We start from the raw sequence: 23,464 nt of genomic DNA, 5'->3' as shown, positions 1-23,464 counted from the left end.
TGATGTGGAAAAATGTATGTGATGTGTTCAGTGTTTGTAAAATTGTAGGTGTTTATAATTATTATTTTTCATTGAATATCTTGTTTTGGAATGTATGTTTATTTTACATTATGTGTGTTTGCAGTGATGAAGAACAGTATTTATACATCAGTATGTATATTCAATATCAATATGTTTACTAAGTTCTGTAAAAGCCATAATACTCTGCTATGTGACTACTTTGAGCACTGTGGGCATTACAATACTGTTATTCTTTTATTATCAGTGGAGACATTAACCCTGACAACCCTTCAGTACATTATTATTGTAAATGATGACATTACTGGCAAATATTTTTAACTAATCTTCTCTCCATTTATAGGAAAATCAACTCCTGCAGCAACTGATGAAGCTGTTTATTCTGAAGTTAAACCAGGAACAGCTCTTGGTAATAATTCTGCCATGTTATGTACAAACTGTAATGATTAATACTACTGATCATTAAATGGATTATATGTCATAATAGCATGTCGCAAGCATATTTTACATCTTGAATAACCCTATATGTTTGTTTTTCGTGGTTGTTTTTCAGGTCAGTAAAGACAGCTGTATGGACAAGGCCAAATAAATATGGTTAACAACATTTTATATGACCATTGTGTGCAACTCTGCTATCCAAATATCAGCGATGCTCAATGTTTTGTACAGTTAATTTAATAGCAGATGATATAAAATAATTACATCATGTGGATTTAATACTCTCTTTTTTAGCAGAAAGTACAAGACTACTGAGGTTTATTCCCATTTAGTATTTTTTACACTGTATTATTATTATTTTTATTTTTACAGTTATTTTGTCACTTTATTTTAATAACTTTGATTGCAGGCTGTTTTAAAAAGCAGCAGGAGGTATCAGTTTGAAATGTTTGAACGACATTACCCAGGTGGTACTGCAGCTTTAAAGTCAACATATTTTTCAGTGTTAGATGAAAAAGCTCCAGGATGGACATCAACAATTACTTTTGTATATGTAATGAACTGCTATCAACTATTATATGTAACTTTTGCTGTTATACTGGAAAGTTTTCCTGTCTATTTACAAATGAATTTACCAGTGCTTTATGTACTTTATTTTTGTTAGGCATCAATAAACCTTTTTTCAGCAGTTAACAGTCAGTGTTGTTTTTAATTGCTTTTTATATTTACATAATATATACTTTATATATTTATATAATTGAGTGAACTAGTGTTGTCATCTAATTGCACACTACCAAAGGTGTGAGTCCACATGTCTTTCCTAATATGGGCTGATCAGAGGGCAGACGCCAGAGAGAGTTGAGGAAGTATAGAGGAGAGTGGTGCACTACTGATCCATATCTAATAATGAAAAGCTAAACATCAAATAACAAATGCACATTGCAATTAATGTCGACTCTTATGAATAGAAAAGTCAAACAATTAACAGTTAACCATCAAATAATTAGTAGAGAGGTGGAATGGTCAATATTTTTATCTCTTTATTTGAAGGTCTATGTGTAGCTTTCACCACTAAATGTCACAATTTCATTATTTGATGTTGGCCTTCATCATTTATTGCTGCCACATTCATTGTTCAATGTGATGATTTGTTATTTGATGTGTGCTGTGTGCCCAACCTGTCAATCAAACCTGCCATTAAAGGCTCCACTCAATGCCTACAGAGCAGGAGTCCTGCAGGAGACTCTTGACTGACCGATGAAAATGAGGAAATAAAGTCTTTAGTTAAAGCCAAATGTATGCTGTCAGCCAGATGACATGTTTCACACCTGATTGACAGCAGATAGCAGACTGAGGTGATAGGGAGAGTTCAAGATGCAAAACACAGTGAGAACTTTAATGTCAGATTTTCACAAGCTCACACCTCTGACTTTCTGTTGTATGATGTTTCAGATTGAGAAATAAATATTGACTGTCCACTCCCTCATGTCACCACCAGTCATAGTTGTATTCAAAGACACTCAGTTAAAAAAAACATTCTGTAATTACTATATTATATTCATATGCATTGCACTTGACTCAATTTCTACTACCTCCCAAAAATTTGTACTTCATTTAGTTTCTACCACTTAAAAAAACAAAACATTTGTGAACTCACATCCTGCACAGCATGAGACATCTCTTCTGCAACACATATTTCTGTGTAAAGAGGAACTGGTAAGTTGGTTTGTATTTGTCATGCTGACAAGCAGAGGCGTGTCTTGTTTCTACTCAGACTGTAGTTGATAAGTAAATTGTATAATACAATGGTGCAAAATGTGCAACAATTTCCAAAAAGTCTAAAGTTCTAAAATCCAGTAAATGAAAAATGAGAACAGGTAAATGACAGTAAACAGAAGCAGCCTTTATAACCTAATACCAGAGGTTTGTAACATGGCTGTTTTTAGAAATGAGTCCTGACATTTAGCTTGTGTTTGAATATGTGATGTAGACTCAGATTAACCACCATAATAACGATCAAGCCAACCATGACAAAGGTCAGTAGGTAGACAGCAACAGTCTGCTGTTGGAGGTTTATTTCAACAACTCAAGATTTTTGGGGAAGAATCGGAAATTCAGACCATAGATGGATGTGTTGAGTTCAAATGTTGATTGACTTTGAACTTAGTTGGTTTATTCATACTGTAAATGTCAAATAATAGAAATTATTTGATTATACTGTTTCTGAATAATGAGGCTGATAGAATACAGAATTTGTTTGCTGTAATTGAAAAATGGATGTTCAACATTTTATTCATTGATGGGTTAAGGTGAGTTTTTTCATTTGCTTTCTTGTTTTCTAAGCTATAATATCATCACAACTGCTGTTGCTCTTTGGAGTGATAAGAAGGCAACACATTTGTAATTCAGGACTTCCTCATAAAACTACCAGATAGACACAAATCTACCACCAAATAAAAAGAGTAAATTAGAGTAAATAAAAAGTTTTGACCACAGTTTATATCTAATTCACTATGGAGACTATTCAACACACACATACACATATACAGGACGTAGTGTCCAAGAATACACAGTAGAATTATACGTGTTTATTTATATACACACGCAACACCTACCTTATCACAATGCAGACACTGTTGATGCAAGAGCAGTGGGCATATACTGCATAACATACACAAATAAACACAATAAAATGTTAAGCATGTTTATGATGTGATATGACTAAAGTCAATGATTTTATGGATAATGGATGTGCAGTAAATACTTATTGTTTATACATTTTTTATTCATAACATTTTCCAGGCACAAACCTTTGCACAAGACACAAGCTGATGTATTTCTGCAGTGACCAGGAAGTGTACATGTGTCAAAGTTTATCAAACCAATTGAAGTTGTTTGTGGTTTGCATACAAGGGAAGGAAACACAGGGAGGCTAAATTTTAAAGAAGTTGAAGAAAGTCTGATCTCATCTTTCATTTACCCGAAATGCAACTTCTCTCTTTGTCTTTCTGTTGCATTATTATTAAAGCAAAGTAGAAACATTTGTCAGACTCAGAGCAGCTGAGTGACAGAGTGTCAGTGCTGAATGTGAGGATGAGGTACACTTTGATCTGTGTGCTGGGATTATTCTGTAAGTACATTACTGACTTTCTCTGTTTGCATGTCACAGATTAAAGAACATGTTCCTGAATAGTCAGAATTACAGAGTATCACTGGTTGAACCAGTTTCTCTGAGAGCTTGAACAGAGCACGCTTATGGTTTTAACTACAGGGTTGTTTTATAGGCCAGATGTTGGTTGGTGACTTGGCTCAGTTTAGATTGAAGGACTGTGTTCAATTTACTGCTGGATGATTATTTTTGCATGATGTAAATGTGAATTGTTTCAGGTATTGTTATGTATGTGGGTTTTGAATTTCATGATTTTCCTATTTCATTTTACATGTTTCATTTTAAAGAGTTTTTCTCCTCTTATCTGTTTTAATTTATCAAACAATAGTTACCACTGCTGAAACTCTATTTGCTTCTGTTTTTTTTTGTTTGTTTTATGTTTGTGTGATTTTGACTTTCTGTCAGTTGAATTATGTCTGATGAAGTTTCAATCTTTATTTTAGTGCTGAATACACTCTTCTACGGACACTCTGAAGGTGACCAATTATTCATATATATATATTATACTGAAATATTTATCACTTATTTGTCATCCACTGTATTCCTCTTAATGCCCAAACGCACTGAAGTACATTTGAAGTACATTTATTTGTTTTAATGGCCAAACACGCACCAAAAGTGTCATTAGGCGCGTCAAACTGTCCTGACGTCTCAACTCAGACCTCACAGAGAGAGAGAGAGAGAGAGAGAGAGAGAGAGAGAGAGAGAGAGAGAGAGAGAGAGAGAGAGAGAGAGAGAGAGAGAGAGAGAGAAGGAGGGGGAGGCGGAGACAGAGAGAGAGAGAGCGGTAGTGAGAAAAAAGCCTCTGAATGAGAGAAATAAAACGTTTTATTCAGATTATTTCACTGCAGTCACGTTTTATCGCTTTTAGTGCTTTTGGGCCTTTAATCACATCCCATTATTGTGTTCATATTTTATCATATATGTATCATTTTACTCCATGTATCAATACAAATTCTGAAATGACTTGATTTGTGCCCAAAGATTTAAAACAGCATTTTCCTCAAAATGCGTGTTTATGTAGGGAGACCAGATGTTGTGATGACCCTTGAGACACACAAGTATCTGAAGAAAACACATATGCAGCATTTAGAAAGACAAGTTGGAGTTTGATTATGAACATAAATGTGCAAACAGAGAGTCTAAATTCATTTGAGTCGCACATGATTTTAAACAGGTGTTTCCTTTGTGTTATATAAAGATATAAATACATTTTTGATGGCTTGTCCATGACAGTCACTTATTCATTTTATTGTTTTTCTAAACTTAGACAGACACAAGGTCACACTGAGAGCAGACAGGAAGACCATAAGAGGACAGCACAGTATGTCACTGATCTGCAATGTAGAGGACAAAAATGTGATTTAGAATTTCTGTTTGAATGAAAGCAATGGGATTGTGCTTAGAGTTTATAGATGATACATGAGCCTCAAGTTTTCAAAGTGTGTGCATAGCTCCATTTTTTATGTTTATGCAAAGGAGAAAAAGTGTAATGTCTTTGTTCTAAACTAACAGCATATAGACTGTTTCCGTTGTGTGCTTTAAAAATATAAATACATTCTTGATGACATGTTCGTTACAGTGATTCAAAAATCATTTAACTCAATGTTTCAGCTGAAATGGTTTTAGCTTGTTTCAGTCTAGATTTTAAATAGGTGAGGTGGCTTTTAGATTATTTTATTGAGTATATTTTAAAATGATCAGAGTCAGTGATGGCAGGTAAGATTCTTTACTCCAGTGGCTCCCCCGAGTGGTGAGTCCTTTCTCAGCATGAGAACAGACACATCATTAAAAAGTGGTTAAAAAGTTTTAAAAAAAGTTTAAAAGTTTAAAAGGTTAAAAAGTTTAGGTTTAGGTGCAGAACTAACTAATTGTAAATCAATTAGTTAGTTCTGCAGCAACTATTGTTTCTCAAATCAGTCATTGACCCAGAAGAGTCACATGCTCTGTTTGCATCTTCCATATAATAGTATTAACTAAATGACTTAATTGATGTTCAACGTTCTCTAAGGGAAATGCCATCCCACTTGTTACTCATTTTGTTTTTTGCTCTGAACTAAACAGCAAATAAACCCAAACCGACACTGACAGCAGACGAAACCATCATACCAGTGCAGGGAAGTGTGACACTGACCTGCTCTGTGGATGCCTCTGCTGATTGGAGATACTACTGGTTCATACAAACCTCAGGATCTCATGCAGATCAGCCCTTCGGATATACTTATGACAGAGTTATAAGTGTTGATCAAGGAGGCATCTACTACTGCAGAGCAGGAAGAGGATCAAGAGGAGGAGACCCAGAGATCTTCACAGAGGACAGCAATACAGTCACTATCCAGAAAACTGGTGAGTTTAGTACTTTGTTGTGGAATAATATAACATGTATTATTTAAATCTATTATCAGGCATTGGTATTGATAGCAAAAAAGGAGAACGTTAATGAAAAAGTGTACTGTATTATACTAATACAGTATTATTTGTGGACTTTTCCTTGATGTTGAATATCATTTAACTCAATGTTTCAGCTGAAATGGTTTTAGCTTTTTTCAGTCTAGATTTTAAATTGGTGAGGTGGCTTTTAGATTATTTTATTGATTATACTTTAAAATGATCAGAGTCAGTGATGGCAGGTAAGATTCTTTACTCCAGTAGCTCCCCCGAGTGGTGAGTCCTTTCTCAGCATGAGAACAGACACATCATTAAATTAGCTGACAGTACTGTGATCCTCAGTTTATTACTTGATCAACTTTTTCCTCCCTGATACAAATCTTTTCTTCAGGTGAATGTTTATAAGAAATATGGCTGTGAACAAACTGTCCTGGAAAGCAAATAAAATCTATTCACACAATTTTTCATTTCAGTCTATCTAAGTAAGATAACAGAAAATATTTTCTCCCTCCAACAATGATGCAGCCTCCTATGAGCAGCTCAGTAACAAGTGGTTGCTTTTTAGTTTGAGAACAGAATTACTGAAACTGAGCCACCTACGTGTGTGTGTGTGTGTGTGTGTGTGTGTGTGTGTGTGTGTGTGTATGTGTGTGTGATTATACAATGTCCGTGTTGCTCTTTTATGAATCATCTGATCACAAAGGTTTTATGTCTCAATTTAAATTGCTGCCACTAAAGTGAACTTGTCACTTTTCTTCCTGATGATTTTATTGCTTTAATTCTTCTTTTGCAAACACGTTGCTTGATATGTTTTCACACTTCTGTTTTTTGTTTTTTTTTTAACTCCTTTTGTTATTATGGCTGTTGAGTTGTGTTTGTTAAACTGCTACAAAAATCAACTTGTCACTGAGGGACAATAAAGAGGATTAGGACCAAAAGTGCTAAAAACTACAACATTTTTCTTCATATTACATTTCTTGTGGTATCCTAATAAGGCATTTTTTTATGTGAACAGTTCCAAATAAGGCCACTGTGATCCTGCAACCCAACTGGCCTCTGATATACAGGGATGAGACAGTCACTGTCAGATGTGAGATCCAGGGAGGTGGAGACACTAAGTGGACGTATGAATGGACACCAGCCAACTTAATCACATCTCCAACACTCAGTGAACACAGGATCAACAGCAACAATTACTACAGTGGAGAATTCAAGTGTAGAGGAAGGAAGGACTCATATTCCTCGACAGAGTGGAGTGATGTCATCACATTGACAGTATTATGTAAGTTGGACATCTTTCATCCATAATGAACATGTTATGTTTTATATTTTTTCATCTGTTGTTTTGTTCATCAATGCCATCTCATATCACTAATGACTAATAACTCAGTATATTTACTTAATTTAATTTATTTTATTTCTGATTATTTATTTTATTTTTAAGATTGATCTGTTAGTTTAATAATGTTACATGTTGGCCTGGAGGCAGCCATTCAAGCTTCTGAGCTATTTCAAGAATGATTTCCCTGTAGTTCTTGTGATGAAGTAAAAACAATTTGTTCGGGCAAATCCCATTCCAACCATTTATTTGTTTTGTTTATTTATTCTAATGTGAACATCAAGTAATCTCAAGGCCACAGTGACAGCAGAAAGGACAGTCATACCAGTATATATTTCTATTTTTATCCAAACTGTGTATATTTGGTGGGTACAGTTTCTAACAAGACTGTTGTAACACAGCAAACCAACTGGCCTCAGATATTCAGTGGTGAGTCAATCACTCTAAGATGTGAGATCAAAGATAGTGGAGACACTGAGTGGGAGTATGAATGGAAAACAACCAAAGAAGAACCTCCAAAACACAGTGAATACTGGAGTTTCAGAGCTACTTTTTAATAGTGTGGAAACTACAGGTGTAAGGATAAACAGAAAATAGACTTGTACTCAACAGAAAGAAGTGATCCCATCAGGTTGACAGTGTCATGTAAGTTGGACTGTGTTTCATTAATCGTGAGAATATCATGTTTTTGAGTTTCCACCTATCTGTGTCTGAATAATTCAATAGAAAATATTTATTTCCTCAATAATTAGTCAACCTCTCAGAACTGATCAGTAAAGAATTGTGTTGTGTTTTTTAAAACAAGTCATCATTCAGTGTCCTGTAGCATTTGAAATAGACTTAATTGATTAATTATAAACTGATTAAGGATCAGTTATTAAATGAATATATTTGTATATATCCTAATTTAAACTAAATCACAAGGACATTAATCACCTTTTTAATGTCTTTGTTCTAAACTGAACAAATAGACCAAAGGCCAAATATTTTTTTAAAGACATATTTAGTTTACACTGAAAATATTAACATTTTAATAAAATAAATGTTTGTTAGATATATTATCTAAATATATGCTAACATTATATCACCTATTTAGATATATAAAATATATTAAGATTAGATAAGATTTATTTCATTAACTGATTAAGATCACAGTGATTAAATGAATATCTTTGTATATATCTTCCTTGAAAGTGGACCATAGAGGGACAATAATTACCTTTTAATGTCTTTGTTCTAAACTTAACAGCAAATAGACCAAAGGCCAAACTGAGTGCTGACAACAGAGACATTCCAGTAGGGGGCAGTGTGACCCTGACCTGCTCTGTGGACCCATCATCATCTGGTTGGAAATATTACTGGTACAGAGATGAGAAAACCTCTGAACCCCTGAACACACAAGATGCTGTTTTCCAATCAACTGGACAAATCAGTGTCTCACAGGGAGGACTCTACTGGTGCAGAGGAGGAAGAGGAAACCCAGTTTACTACACAGAGTACAGTGATTCAATCACTATCAACAAATATGGTGAGTTTGACAATGTTTTGTTGGAATACAAAATGTAGAAACATCTAATGTGTGTTTATGAATACTTATTGAGATCAAGGATAACAATCATTTTGTTTAATGATGATTTAACCTTTTGTCATTTTTGTATCCTTGTTGGTGATTCTTGAACACAAACAGGCTCAAACAGAGCGGTTGTGACTCTGCAACCCAACTGGCCAAAGATATACAGTGGAGAGGCGATCACTCTCAGATGTGACATCAAGGATGGAGGAGACACTAAGTGGGAGTATGAATGGAAAACACCCAGATCAACAAAACCTCAAATACAAAATGAATACAGGATCAGTTCTGCTTTGACATCAGACAGTGGAGACTACAGGTGTTTGGGCAGAATGAAAAGTGAACAATCTTCAACAGAGTGGAGTGATGCCTTCAAACTGACAGTATTATGTAAGTCAGATCATATTTCTTTCACACTGAAAATGTAAATTACTCATTTTTTGTGTTTTATTTATTTATTTATATTTATTTATATTATTTCATTTTTTTTTTCATTTATTTGGAGATAGTTTACTGTATGTGTATCTGCATCATTATTTTTTCCATTCTGAGAAAATCACTTTCCAACAGATGCACCTGTCCTCACTGTGTCTCCATCATGGCTGAGTCCTGGAGACTCAGTAACTCTGAGCTGTGAGGTTGAACATCCATCTGCAGGATGGAGGTTCTACTGGTATAAGACTGTTCCCAAACTATCAGACAACTCCTACAGCTATGAGCTGCTACCTGGTAGCACCAATGGGACTGAACAGGATTCCTACATCATTCATGGGTCGACAAACACAGCAGGATATATGTGTAGAGCTGGAAGAGGAGACCCAGTGTTTTACACTCATTACAGCAAACCTGCGTTTGTTTGGTCTGGAGGTGAGTTTGCTTGTTTGTTTTTGTCTCCTTCTGTCAAGAAGCAGTTGTGATGTCATAATCTGGGTATTGATTGTGGTGAACCTTTGACCTTTCTCCATCAAGTCAAGATTTCAGTTTTTCAACACACTCACCAAACACAATGTTGATATTGAATTATTCTACATACTGGATTGGGCTGGATTTCCTTCTTTACATCTTCAGTTGATCTGAAAGCATTACAGCACCAAAAAACTGAGATATTATGATTTTACTTGTCATCGAAATCAAACTCTTCTCCTCTTTGCAATGAATACTTTTACTTTGGATGCCTGAGCTCATCTTCCAGCCAATATTAATTACTTTTACTGACACAGCAGGCTGGACAGGTGTTTAAATGAGACTTTATCTAGTGGTCAGGCAACATATAGACATACAAAACAGTCAAAGTCTAGTAATGAAAAAACTGAAAAGTCATCAGGCAACAAAGCAGGTAAATGGACAAAGTACAGAAACAGCTGGAAACCTGAGAAAACTCAGACAGATGAGAGAAAAACACTGACTATACAGTACCAGTCAAAAGTTTAGACACTTTCTCATTCAAGGGAAGGTGTGTCCAAACTTTTGACTAGTACTTTATATAGAGACAATGAAACATCATTTAGTATGAAAAACACATCTTCTGTATGTTTGAAAGGTGGCAGGTAAATGTAGGTTGTTTACAGCTTCACAGTGAACAGTTGCTGTAGTTATCTTGGTAGCAAGTTTTCAAGATAGAAAAATAATCAAAACATCCATAAAACAGCTCAAACCACTCTGCAGCACACTTCACGTCTCCACTGTCAGTCCATATGCTCTGTATGTTCTTAACACTCACAGTTTCACCAAAACACTGAACCTTTTGCACAGTTTATGTTATTGAGATGTTTTTACTCTCAACAACAAAATGTATTAAAAATACAAAAAACAGGATTATTTGCATTGTGATCTTTTTTAATTTTAATATCTCTGTACTTGGTTTGCTCCTCATTACATGTTGTTTTTCAGATGTTCATTCAGCAGTGACTCTCAAAGTGAGTCCTGACAGAGTGCAGCACTTCATCTCTGACTCTGTCTCACTGAGCTGTGAAGGAAACTCTACTGAGTGGAGAGTGATGAGGTTTTCTGAGGACCACTACTGGTCATACTGTTCTAACTGGAGGTCAATGACTGGATCCACATGCAACATCAAGAGTTCACAGCAGAGTGATGCAGTGTACTGGTGTGAGTCTGGATCAGGAGAGTTCAGCAATGCAGTCAACATCACTATACAGAGTATGTTTACATTACATTTTATTTTATTTTCATCTTGTATTTAAATTATTTTCAACATGGTGTCACTAACTACACTTCCTGTGTAGACAAACAAGTTATATGCCTAACCTTTTGATAGCAAAAATTATATTATTAAGTTAAGTTATATTATTGTTTCTTTAACAAAATTAAAAGCTCATTAAGTTATTATTCCTTGAGATTATAATAAAGAAATATCATCCAATTAATTAGAAAATTAAGTGTCCTCTGCACCATATCATAATTTAGTCGTGTTCTTGTCAAACACAGGTAATGCAAAAGAATATATAAATTATGAAAGAACTTGCTTCACACCAAAAACTCATCTGTGGACAAAATTAAAACTTCTTCATATTTATTTAAACAACTGGAAATTAATATTTTTCAGATCCAAGATGTTTGGTTCACAGTTTTTTTTGGTCTGCAGCAAGACCTTTCTTTATTCTTGATGATTATGCAGATTTAGTTAGAGGTGATTTTGTGTCAATAGTTATCCATCATTTCTTTCATATGTACCTGTTAGCTCTAGAGCTAACTAGCCATAGCTAGTATATTTACAGTTACAAGACATGTATGTAATAAAGCTGAAATGTTGGATTTTTGCTCAGCTACACTGATTCTGTGAGATAAATTAGTTGGAGAAAAATAAAGGCATATGTGTGATCTATTCTAATGGTTTTATGTCACCTTGTTCTAAAGGTCAGCAGCTGGTCTCTGACTGAAACTTCATATTCTTTGACTGTTTTACAGATACAGATATTATCCTGGTGAGCCCTGTGCATCCTGTGACTGAGGGAGATTCTGTTACTCTTGGCTGTAAACTGAAGAGAGGAGAATTACTTTCCAACGTGTTTTTCTATCAAAATGACAAACTTATCCAAAATGATGCCAGAGGGGAGCTGAATATCTCTGCAGTGTCAAAGTCAGACGAAGGCTTCTACAAGTGTAAATACTCAGGAAAAGAATCAGTACAGAGTTGGATGTCAGTTAAGGGTGAGTAGGATTAAAACAATTCATGCATTTTCTTTCTTGTAAACTGTGTTGCTGTCTTAGAAAGAAATGTGATCAAATACTTTACAGAATTAGAAGTTTACAGGTTTAGTTTCAGCTGATTTCACATATTGGATTAACTTGTTTTCTACTTTACATGAGGGCCGTTCAATTATTAAACATAAAACAAAAAATCTGATATGTATAAAAATACAAATGAAAATGAATGATGAATATTGTTTATTATCTATTACAGCAGTGTCCAGGCCTGACAGCTCTCCATCTCTTATACCATTAATTGTTGGGCTGGTTTGTGGAATTATTTTTATTATTCTCCTGCTCCTGTTGTATCGCTACAGACGATCCAAAGGTGAGACTTTTTCACTCTGATGTTAAATGTTTTATGTTTTTAATTATTCAAATACAAAGATGTATTCTGATGTCATAATGTGAAATAGCAGAAAAATAATCTATAAAATAAAAACAAATAACCACAAATATCTTTTTCACAGATTCACACTTTATCAGGTTGGTACAAAACTCTCTTCTCTCATTTTGAACATAACAGCAGTACCTTCAATGTGTCTTATTAAATTCATTGTATTTGCTAAATGTTTTAGGCCGATCCAGTCTGACAGCACCAATCAGGACTCTGCTGCAAATCACATGGTCAACCTGAATGAAACTCAACATAACGTATACTCCTCTCTTCTCCATGGTCAGTCTTCAAACTAATCCTGATTCATTTTGTCATTTTTTCTTAACTGTAACCTCAACATTTCTATTACAGTCTACAAAGACAGTAAAGGCTCTAAAACATTTAAGATTCCCTGTACTTGCATTTATCCACACTATTTTAAAATCGAATAAATAAAGAAAAAAAACCTGAGGATTTTTGTTAAAAAGGTGATATTTGATTGGTATCATGCAATTTAAATGGTTCACTTGATCTTGAGCTTGATTTTCACTTTTTGCTCACAGGTGATGCTTCTGTCTATGAATCAATCAGAGGCTCTAAAGACACTGAAACTGGTACAGTATACACCTTAACATGGAGCAGTCTGAAATGCAATATTACATAATTTAAGAGACAACAATTTACAAAACAAAACCATGTAACAACAAATATCATTTTCACAGATATTGCTGATATTTGTGAATGTGTACAGGAAACTGAAAATGTGCATTCAGATTTGCAAGAGTATCAAGATTTGTGAATGTATACACTAGGACCTGGACGATATCTCAAATTGATTTTATTCATTTAAATTCTTGTTTTTGGTCAATGTGTAAAATGTCTAAATCGCAAAATTGAGTTATTACAAAATGCATGAAAAGGTTATTTTTAGTCAAAAAGTAGATGGCAGCTACATTAGCTGTTTTGAGTCACAACTGTCTCGTAAACTGTGACATTATTAATTACACTACATGCACACCTGCCACAGCTGTCTCTGGCTATGTGACGGGGCGCCCGTGAACGCTCCGTCATGCCCTAACCGGCGTGCGTTTCTCTCTCTCTTGGCCGGAGAGAGAGCGCCGGTGCCGGGAGCGCACAGCGCGCAGCGCTCCCACTGTTCCTGCGGAGCCATGCTCCGGTGAAAACTGTTCCTTGCAGGCCCGCACTTGTGTCCCGCGGTCCTGCACTCCCACAAACTTTTCCCCACTGTCCGAACTCTTTTCTTCACACTCGGCGCTGACACGACACACACATACACTTACCTGCTGCTGCTTCCTCTGGTTGCCTCTGGGCATGGGCCAAACTGAGGCACTTCCTGGACACACTATAAATAGCGCTTGGTGGCGCGCTTAAGAGGGCCATGTGACCGTGGACTATACCATCAACATCGTATGCACTGATATTTTATGGTTTATTTTGGTTTGGGGGTATTCGGCCATAGCTATATGAAGGGCGATTAGTGCCATTTTTCCTTTATGCGAAATATGTCATTGATTTTTGAATTTATGTTTGTTGTGATGTCAAATTTGAACGTAGGATACTATAATTTGTTAATTGGTTTGCCCGGGGGAGGGGCTAATAATATATAAGGGGGAGCTCTGCTCATTTTTTTTTTTGGTTGGGTTTTTGGTTGTGGCTAAGTAACAATGTGGGTGACGAGCTGCCAGTAGGAAACCTGTCGTGTAAATATTTTTTTTTTGTTGTTAGGGTTTTTCCACTTCTGCACTGTAAATATTTTTGCCACTCTTGTTTGGGGAACTTGGTGTGAATAAAAATCACCACGCTGAAGTTTCTCGTTGTCTGAGCCATCATTGAAAGTGAATCCGCGACAGGCTATCTTGCAGTGAATTTAACAGTCACATCTACGAGAAGAACAGACTGAAAATGACTCTGCACACTGATCTGTGCTCTTGGTTTGTGTTAGTTGATGAGGTCTCATCTCTGGTTATGAGAGTTGAAGCACCTGAAGTTGAAGGAACAGTATCCAGATTCTACACTGTACAGTTTACTCTCCAGGTAGCTAACGCTAGCAAGCAGCAGTCTGCAGATATCAGGCTGATGTCTTGTAAAGAAACACAAACAGCAGCAGCTAGTGATCTGATTTTTCTGCTCTATCTGTGCTGAAACTGATTATTAAACTAGATGCTTATGATCTACTTAGTTGAAGCATCTGGTGCTCACAGTCAACAGCTGTGTGGGATCACATGTATTTTATGCGTAATGATTATAACAGCCTTGCAGGTGTTGCAGGTTTCTTATTGTTCTTGCTCAACTGTCTTAAATAAATATGATGTTTTAAGTCTGCATTATGAAGGCAAACAAAAATCAAGTAAAATAATGAAATGACCCAGAGATTGAAAAAAATAACGATTTTTTTGTCCATATCACCCAGCCCTAGCATACACAGAGTTGTGAATGTGTAAACTCTGTGAGAAAAATGTATTTTAAGTATTTTGCCCCAAGAGTTGGGAAGTTACAACTCAGGTACACCTCTCCATTGGTTTTCTTTATACATGTGACTTTTGCTAGACTCCTGTCATGCCTGAGATCTGCAAATGTGTCAAAATTTTTGTCTGTAACACAGTGTGCCAACCAGTATTGAATTATTTGCAATATTAACTTGCAGACAAACATTCTGCAGGTTTCTTGTCAACAGATTGATGGTCATCACTGCTGCAAAACCTCTAACTAGCATTAACATTTTTCCTAATATCAATCACCTCATGTGTTTGCTGACTGTGACTGTCACAGCATGCAGTCAGTGAGGATTAGTCTGGTGCAGGTTACTCACTGAAAATATAGTTAAACATTAAAGGCTGCTGTCACTAACAAGACAAGTATAGTTTGTTGAAAATAACATGTTTGTTTCCTGCAGACTCTAATGTTACATCATATGAACTACATTTGTTTACAGCAGCAGGGTAGATTCTAGCAAAGTCCCAGCAATAAAATACAGAATAAAATGCATTGCAATGATGTTAACCACAAACAGAATATTTTATTTATAACATTGCAGTTTATTTACCGTTGAAGTTGTCTCAGGGGAAACACTGCAACAATATTGTGCTAGCAGATTCTAGCGAGGCTAAAACATTACAGGTTGTCAGTTTGCACCATTAACGATGCTAAAGAGCTACTGGTCACTCACTAGATGGAAATTTGTGGAAAGTTGTTTGTTGTTATGGTAGTTGGGAACAGTACAGTGACTTTTACGGCTCCATTGCATCCTGCCTTGTTTTAAACATTCACAAATCTTGATACACTTGCAAATCTGAATACACAGTTGCAGTTCCTGTACATACTCACAAATTTCAGTATGAATTTAGAGATTCTTTTACACTTTTACTAATCTGATTACACACACATGGATTAAGACACAGTTTCACAACTTTCCACACACATTGTGATGTGGAAAAATGTATGTGATGTGATCAGTGTTTGTAAAATTGTAGGTGTTTGTAATTATTATTTTTCATTGAATATCTTGTTTTGGAATGTATGTTTATTTTACATTATGTGTGTTTGCAGTGATGAAGAACAGTATTTATACATCAGTATGTATATTCAATATCAATATGTTTACTAAGTTCTGTAAAAGCCATAATACTCTGCTGTGTGACTACTTTGAGCACTGTGAGCATTACAATACTGTTATTCTTTTATTATCAGTGGAGACATTAACCCTGACAAATCTTCAGTACATTATTATTGTAAATTATGACATTACTGGCAAATATTTTTAACTAATCCTATCTCCATTTATAGGAAAATCAACTCCTGCAGCAACTGATGAAGCTGTTTATTCTGAAGTTAAACCAGGAACATCTCTTGGTAATAATTCTGCCATGTTATGTACAAACTGTAATGATTAATTCTACTGATCATTAAATGGATTATATGTCATAATAGCATGTCACAAGCATATTTTACATCTTGAATAACCCTATATGTTTGTTTTTCGTGGTTGTTTTTCAGGTCAGTAAAGACAGCTGTATGGACAAGGCCAAATAAATATGGTTAACAGCATTTTATATCACCATTGTGTGCAACTCTGCTATCCAAATATCAGCGATGCTCTATGTTTTGTACAGTTAATTTAATAGCAGATGATATAAAATAATTACATCATGTGGATTTAATACTCTCTTTTTTAGCAGAAAGTACAAGACTACTGAGGTTTATTCCCATTTAGTATTTATACACTGTAGTATTATTATTTTTATTTTTACAGTTATTTTGTCACTTTATTTTAATAACTTTGATTGCAGGCTGTTTTAAAAAGCAGCAGGAGGTATCAGTTTGAAATGTTTAAACAACATTACCCAGGTGGTACTGCAGCTTTAAAGTCAGCATATTTTTCAGTGTTAGATGAAAAAGCTCCAGGATGGACATCAACAATTACTTTTGTATATGTTATGAACTGCTATCAACTATTACATGTAACTTTTACTGTTATTATACTGGAAAGTTTTCCTGTCTATTTGCAAATGAATTTACCAGTGCTTTATGTGCTTTATTTTTGTTAGGCATCAATAAACCTTTTTTCAGCAGTTAACAGTCAGTGTTGTTTTTAATTGCTTTTTATATTTACATAATATATACTTTATATATTTATATAATTGAGTGAACTAGTGTTGTCATCTAATTACACACTACCAAAGGTGTGAGTCCACATGTCTTTCCTAATATGAGCTGATCAGAGGGCAGACGCCAGAAAGAGATGAGGAAGTATAGAGGAGAGTGGTGCACTACTGATCCATATCTAATAATGAAAAGCTAAACATCAAATAACAAATGCACATTGCAATTAATGTCGACTCTTATGAATAGAAAGGTCAAACAATGAACAGTAACCCATCAAATAATTAGTACAGAGGTGGAATGGTCAATATTTTTATCTCTTTATTTGAAGGTCTATGTGTAGCTTTCACCACTAAATGTCACAATTTCATTATTTGATGTTGGCCTTCATCATTTATTGCTGCCACATTCATTGTTCAATGTGATGATTTGTTATTTGATGTGTGCTGTGTGCCCGGCCTGTCAATCAAACCTGCCATCAAAGGCTCCACTCAATGCCTACAGAGCAGGAGTCCTGCAGGGGAGACTCTCGACCTACCGATGAAAATGAGGAAATAAAGTCTTTAGTTAAAGCCAAATGTATGCTGTCAGCTAGATGACATGTTTCACACCTGGTTGACAGCAGATAGCAGACTGAGGTGATAGGGGGAGTTCAAGATGCAAAACACAGTGAGAACTTTAATGTCAGATTTTCACAAGCTCACCCCTCTGACTTTCTGTTGTATGATGTTTCATTCTGTAATTACTATATTATATTCATATGCATTGCACTTGACTCAATTTCTACTACCTCCCAAAAATGTGTACTTCATTTAGTTTCTACCACTTAAAAAAACAAAACATTTGTGAACTCACATCCTGCACAGCATGAGACATCTCTTCTGCAACACATATTTCTGTGTAAAGAGGAACTGGTAAGTTGGTTTGTATTTGTCATGCTGACAAGCAGAGGCGTGTCTTGTTTCTACTCAGACTGTAGTTGATAAGTAAATTGTATAATACAATGGTGCAAAATGTGCAACAATTTCCAAAAAGTCTAAAGTTCTAAAATCCAGTAAATGAAAAATGAGAACAGGTAAATGACAGTAAACAGAAGCAGCCTTTATAACCTAATACCAGAGGTTTGTAACATGGCTGTTTTTAGAAATGAGTCCTGACATTTGGCTTCTGTTTGAATATGTGATGTAGACTCAGATTAACCACCATAATAACGATCAAGCCAACCATGACAAAGGTCAGTAGGTAGACAGCAACAGTCTGCTGTCGGAGGTTTATTTCAACAACTCAAGATTTTTGGGGTAGAAGCAGAAATTCAGACCATAGATGGATGTGTTGAGTTCAAATGTTGATTGACTTTGAACTTAGTTGGTTTATTCATACTGTAAATGTCAAATAATAGAAATTATTTAATTATACTGTTTCTGAATAATGAGGCTGATAGAATACAGAAATTGTTTGCTGTAATTGAAAAATGGATGTTCAACATTTTACTCATTGATGGGTTAAGATGAGTTTTTTCATCTGCTTTCTTGTTTTCTAAGCTATAATATCATCACAACTGCTGTTGCTCTTTGGAGTGATAAGAAGGCAACACATTTGTAATTCAGGACTTCCTCATAAAACGACCAGATAGACACAAATCTACCACCAAATAAAAAGAGTAAATTAGAGTAAATAAAAAGTTTTGACCACAGTTTATATCAAATTCACTATGGAGACTATTAAACACACATACACATATACAGGATATAGTGTCCAAGAATACACAGTAGAATTATACGTGTTTATTTATATACACACGCAACACCTACCTCATCACAATGCAGACACTGTTGATGCAAGAGCAGTGGGCATATACTGCATAACATACACAAATAAACACAATAAAATGTTAAGCATGTTTATGATGTGATATGACTAAAGTCAATGATTTTATGGATAATGGATGTGCAGTAAATACTTATTGTTTATACATTTTTTATTTATAACATTTTCCAGGCACAAACCTTTGCACAAGACACAAGCTGATGTATTTCTGCAGTGACCAGGAAGTGTAAATGTGTCAATGTTTATCAAACCAGTTGAAGTTTTCTGTGGTTTGCATATAAGGGAAGGAAACACAGGGAGGCTAAATTTTAAAGAAGTTGAAGAAAGTCTCATCTCATCTTTCATTTACCCGAAATGTAACTTCTCTCTTTATCTTCCTGCTGCATTATTATTAAAGCAAAGTAGAAACATTTGTCAGACTCAGAGCAGCTGAGTGACAGAGTGTCAGTGCTGGATGTGAGGATGAGGTACACTTTGATCTGTGTGCTGGGATTATTCTGTAAGTACATTACTGACTTTCTCTGTTTGCATGTCACAGATTAAAGAACATGTTCCTGAATAGTCAGAATTACAGAGTATCACTGGTTGAACCAGTTTCTCTGAGAGCTTGAACAGAGCACGCTTATGGTTTTTAACTGCAGGGTTGTTTTATAGGCCAGATGTTGGTTGGTGACTTGGCTCAGTTTAGATTGAAGGACTGTGTTAAATTTACTGTCGGATGATTATTTTTGCATAATGTAAATGTAAATTGTTTCAGGTATTGTTATGTTTATGAGTTTTGAATTTCATGATTTTCCTATTTTATTTGACATGTTTCATTTTAAAGAGTTTTTCTTCTCTTATCTGTTTTAATTTATCAAACAATAGTTACCACTGCTGAAACTCTATTTGTGTTTTTGTTTTTTGTTTTTTTGTTTGTGATTTTGACTTTCTGTCAGTTTGATTATGTCTGATGAAGTTTCAATCTTTATTTTAGCGCTGAATACACTCTTCTACGGACACTCTGAAGGTGACTAATGACTTTTGTTTGTATATTATATATAAATATTTATTTCTTATTTGTTATCCACTGTATTACTCTTAAGGCCCAAACGCACTGAAAGCATTTGACGCGTTTTGAAGTACACTTATTGCACTTATTGTCTTGACGCCCCAAATCCGACCTGTTTCGATTTTGGAGCGTCAAATGAGGACCAAGCGACCAGAGAGAGAGAGAGAGAGAGAGAGAGAGAGAGAGAGAGAGAGAGAGAGAGACAGAGAGACAGAGAGAGAGAGAGCGGTAGTGAGAAAAAGCCTCTGAATGAGAGAGATAAAACGTTTTATTCTGATTATTTCACTGCAGTCACGTATATATATATATGTATCATTTTACTCCATGTATCAATACAAATTCTGAAATGCATGATGTAAATGTAAATTGTCTAAGGTATTGTTATGTATGTGGGTTTTGAATTTCATGACTTTCCTATTTCATTTTATATATTTCATTTTAAATAGTAGTTTCCTTCCTGCTTACTAACTTACTGTATATAGACTATATATAGTTTAAATGCCTTTATTATGCTTTGACCTTTTTTCAGTTTGATTAAGTTTGATGAGGTTTCAATCTTTATTTTAGTGCTGAATACACTCTTCTACGGACACTCTGAAGGTAACCATTTATATATTTTATATAAATATTTATCTCTTATTTTTTAATACTTGCTGTATTACTCTTAATCACCCTTTTTGTATCTAGAGTAGATTAGTGCAGAATTGCTTATTCCTCAAAACTATATATATTTTGGTCTTTATCATTTCTGGGCAGATTTGTATGTTTATACAATGAGACCAGATGTTGTTCTGACCCTTGAGACAAATTGTATATTTACTAAAGAGTTTGTTAACTTCATACAGATGAGTTTTCTCTTCATGCGTCTGATAATCTTAACGCTCATCATTAACAGGGCAGGGTGATGACTCAGCAGAGGACACTGGTGAGTCTGATGTGGAGAAAGGATCATCTGCAGGTGCAGTCAATTACAACAGTCATTACAACTTCATTCATTATTACACTGGAGGTGATTACAGGTCGACATGCAGTTCAAATGATCTCACTTACTTTGGGTAGTGACATGTGTGCTGGCTGCCACAGTGTCTTTTTACATCATCTTATAATTGTGATAATTGATTGTGAAAGCCAAGTGCAGGACCAGCCTGTATGAGCAATATTCCTCTTATAATTATAATATCTTATAATTGTGAAACTAATGTAGCAAACAGGTGAGTGTGGAGCTGCTTTAAAGAAATTGGGACATAAAATCATTTAGTGGGCATATCATTAATTATTACAGTAAGTGTGACTACAACTTCCTCTTAATTCAATTTAATGCTGAATTCTCACAACACACTTTGAAACCATTATATTTAATAGTGATATCATATTGCTGCTAAATAACTAATGTTGTCACAGCTTTGTTTATATGAAATATATAATAATTTACAGTAACTGAGATGATTAATGAAACAAGACTACACCTCTGTTGCACAGGTGATGATGTGATCCTGGAAAGTCCTGAATTCACATTGTTTGAAGGAGACTTAGTGACTCTGCGCTGTAGACATCGTACTCCTGGATATGAGAAGAAAGCCACCTTCTACAGAAATGGATCACCTCTTGAAACATACACAAACTATCAACCACATAGAATATCACACACCGCTGTAGAAATGACCATTTATTCAGTATCAGTGTCAGACAGAGGTTTTTATAAGTGTAAGTTTGATGAGGGGAAAGAATCCAAAGAGAAAGAACTGAAAGTTGAAGGTAAGTAGCTTTCATACTGTGATGAAAAAAAAAATGTTCACAAAATAATCTTATCTCAGAAGGTCCACTTAGCTTTTCTCAGCCTTTAACTGCATTTCATCTTATTCATTCAGCAACGATTTTTTTTTTTGTCTTAAATGTTTTCATACTTCTTCTTCTGGAGTGCTGAACAACAAGTGAATCTTTTATCTGCCTTCACCTAACCAGTCACTAAACAAAAGAGAGAAACTGACGTCATATTGTTTGACTTCTGTGAACTAAAGTCTTCAGTTTCATGCAGATTTTGTCACAAGGGTACGGGAGGCTGAGAGAGCTTAATGCACTGCAACTTAAGATTCACATGTAAATGTAGCAGAAAACACACAAGCATGTGAAGAAAACACATATGCAGCATTTAGAAAGACAAGTTGGAGTTTATGAACATAAACATTTTCAAACAGAGAGTCTAAATTCATTTGAACATTGAGTTATACATAATTTGAGACAGATGTTTCCTTTGTGTTCTGTAAAAATGTAAATACATTCTTGATGACATGTTCATTACAGTAATTTCTTTGTTTTATTGTTTTTCTAAACTTAACAGCACGTAGACGCAAGATCACACTGAGAGCAGACAGGAACATCATACCAGTACAGGGAAGTGTGACTCTGACCTGCAATGTGGAGGACTCTACTGGCTGGAAATATGACTGGTACAGATTTACCTCTAAAAATTCTCAAGTAACTCGTCCTCAGACAGCAGAAGCTGATGAATCAGACAGTATCAGTATCTCACAGGGAGGCATTTACACCTGCATAGGATGGAGAACAGATGTCTTCACACCTGGAAGTAATGAAGTCACCATTAAGGAAACAGGTGAGTTAAGTCATTTGTTCTGAAATAAAACAACTTATATTCTTTAAATTTAATTCTTAAACAGTGTCTGAAGTGTGGAAGAGAAGCATATGTGGTAACAAGAACCATAATGAATGGATGATTTAGTCCAGTACCTCTTAGCTGTCTGAAGGAAGTTTGAAAATGTCTGAAATCCTTTATCATGGTAATAATACAACATTTGTTTGACACTTCAGTTTGTTTACAGACACAATAAAGGAGTTGAGGGTTCTTCACTAATGCTGCTCAGTTTTACTTATAAATGTTTGGAAAACACATGACTGCTTAATGCAGTATTATTTATGGACTTTTCCTTGACAATGAATATCATTTAACACAATGTTTCAGCTGAAATGGTTTTTGCTTGTTTCAGTCTAGATTTTAAATTGGTGAGGTGGCTTTTAGATTATTTTATTGATTATATTTTAAAATGATCAGAGTCAGTGATGGCAGGTGAGATTCTTTACTCCAGTGGCTCCCCCGAGTGGTGAGTCCTTTCTCAGCATGAGAGCAGACACATCATTAAATTTGCTGACAGTACTGTGATCCTCAGTTGCGTGTGTGTGTGTGTGTGTGTGTGTATGTGTGTGTGTGTGATTATACAACGTCCGTGTTGCTCTTTTATGAATCATCTGATCACAAAAGTTTTATGTCTCAATTTAAACTGCTGACACTAATGTTTACTTGTCACTTTTCTTCCTGATGATTTTATTTCTTTAAATCTTCTTTTGCCAACACGTTGCTTGATATGTTTTCATACTTCTGTTTTTTAACTGCTTTTGTTATTATGGCTGTTGACTTGTGTTTGCATTGTTTGTTAAACTGTGCTACA

General features: G+C 35.1%; 1 protein-coding gene and 2 long non-coding RNA genes across 3 annotated transcripts in view; all 3 read left to right on the top strand.

Moving 5' to 3' along the window:
• Positions 1-23,464, top strand: part of LOC122974480 — a 345,451-nt gene that overhangs the window by 62,106 nt on the left and 259,881 nt on the right. Inside the window, exon 34 of the mRNA XM_044342515.1 lies at positions 12,600-12,615. Coding sequence (XP_044198450.1) covers positions 12,600-12,615 — 16 coding nt within the window. The remainder of the gene's footprint in view (positions 1-12,599; positions 12,616-23,464) is intronic.
• On the top strand, positions 16,166-16,782 carry LOC122973955. Its single transcript, XR_006400178.1, has 3 exons — positions 16,166-16,177; positions 16,310-16,375; positions 16,520-16,782. It is a non-coding gene; the product is annotated as an uncharacterized LOC122973955 (long non-coding RNA).
• Positions 18,943-21,169, top strand: LOC122973961. Its single transcript, XR_006400184.1, has 3 exons — positions 18,943-19,451; positions 20,571-20,603; positions 20,899-21,169. It is a non-coding gene; the product is annotated as an uncharacterized LOC122973961 (long non-coding RNA).

Source organism: Thunnus albacares, chromosome 22, assembly GCF_914725855.1.
Source record: "Thunnus albacares chromosome 22, fThuAlb1.1, whole genome shotgun sequence".
Classification (NCBI taxonomy): Eukaryota; Metazoa; Chordata; class Actinopteri; order Scombriformes; family Scombridae; genus Thunnus; species Thunnus albacares.
The sequence above is the reverse complement of the archived record's forward strand: the minus strand, read 5'-3'. Positions and strand labels throughout refer to the sequence as shown.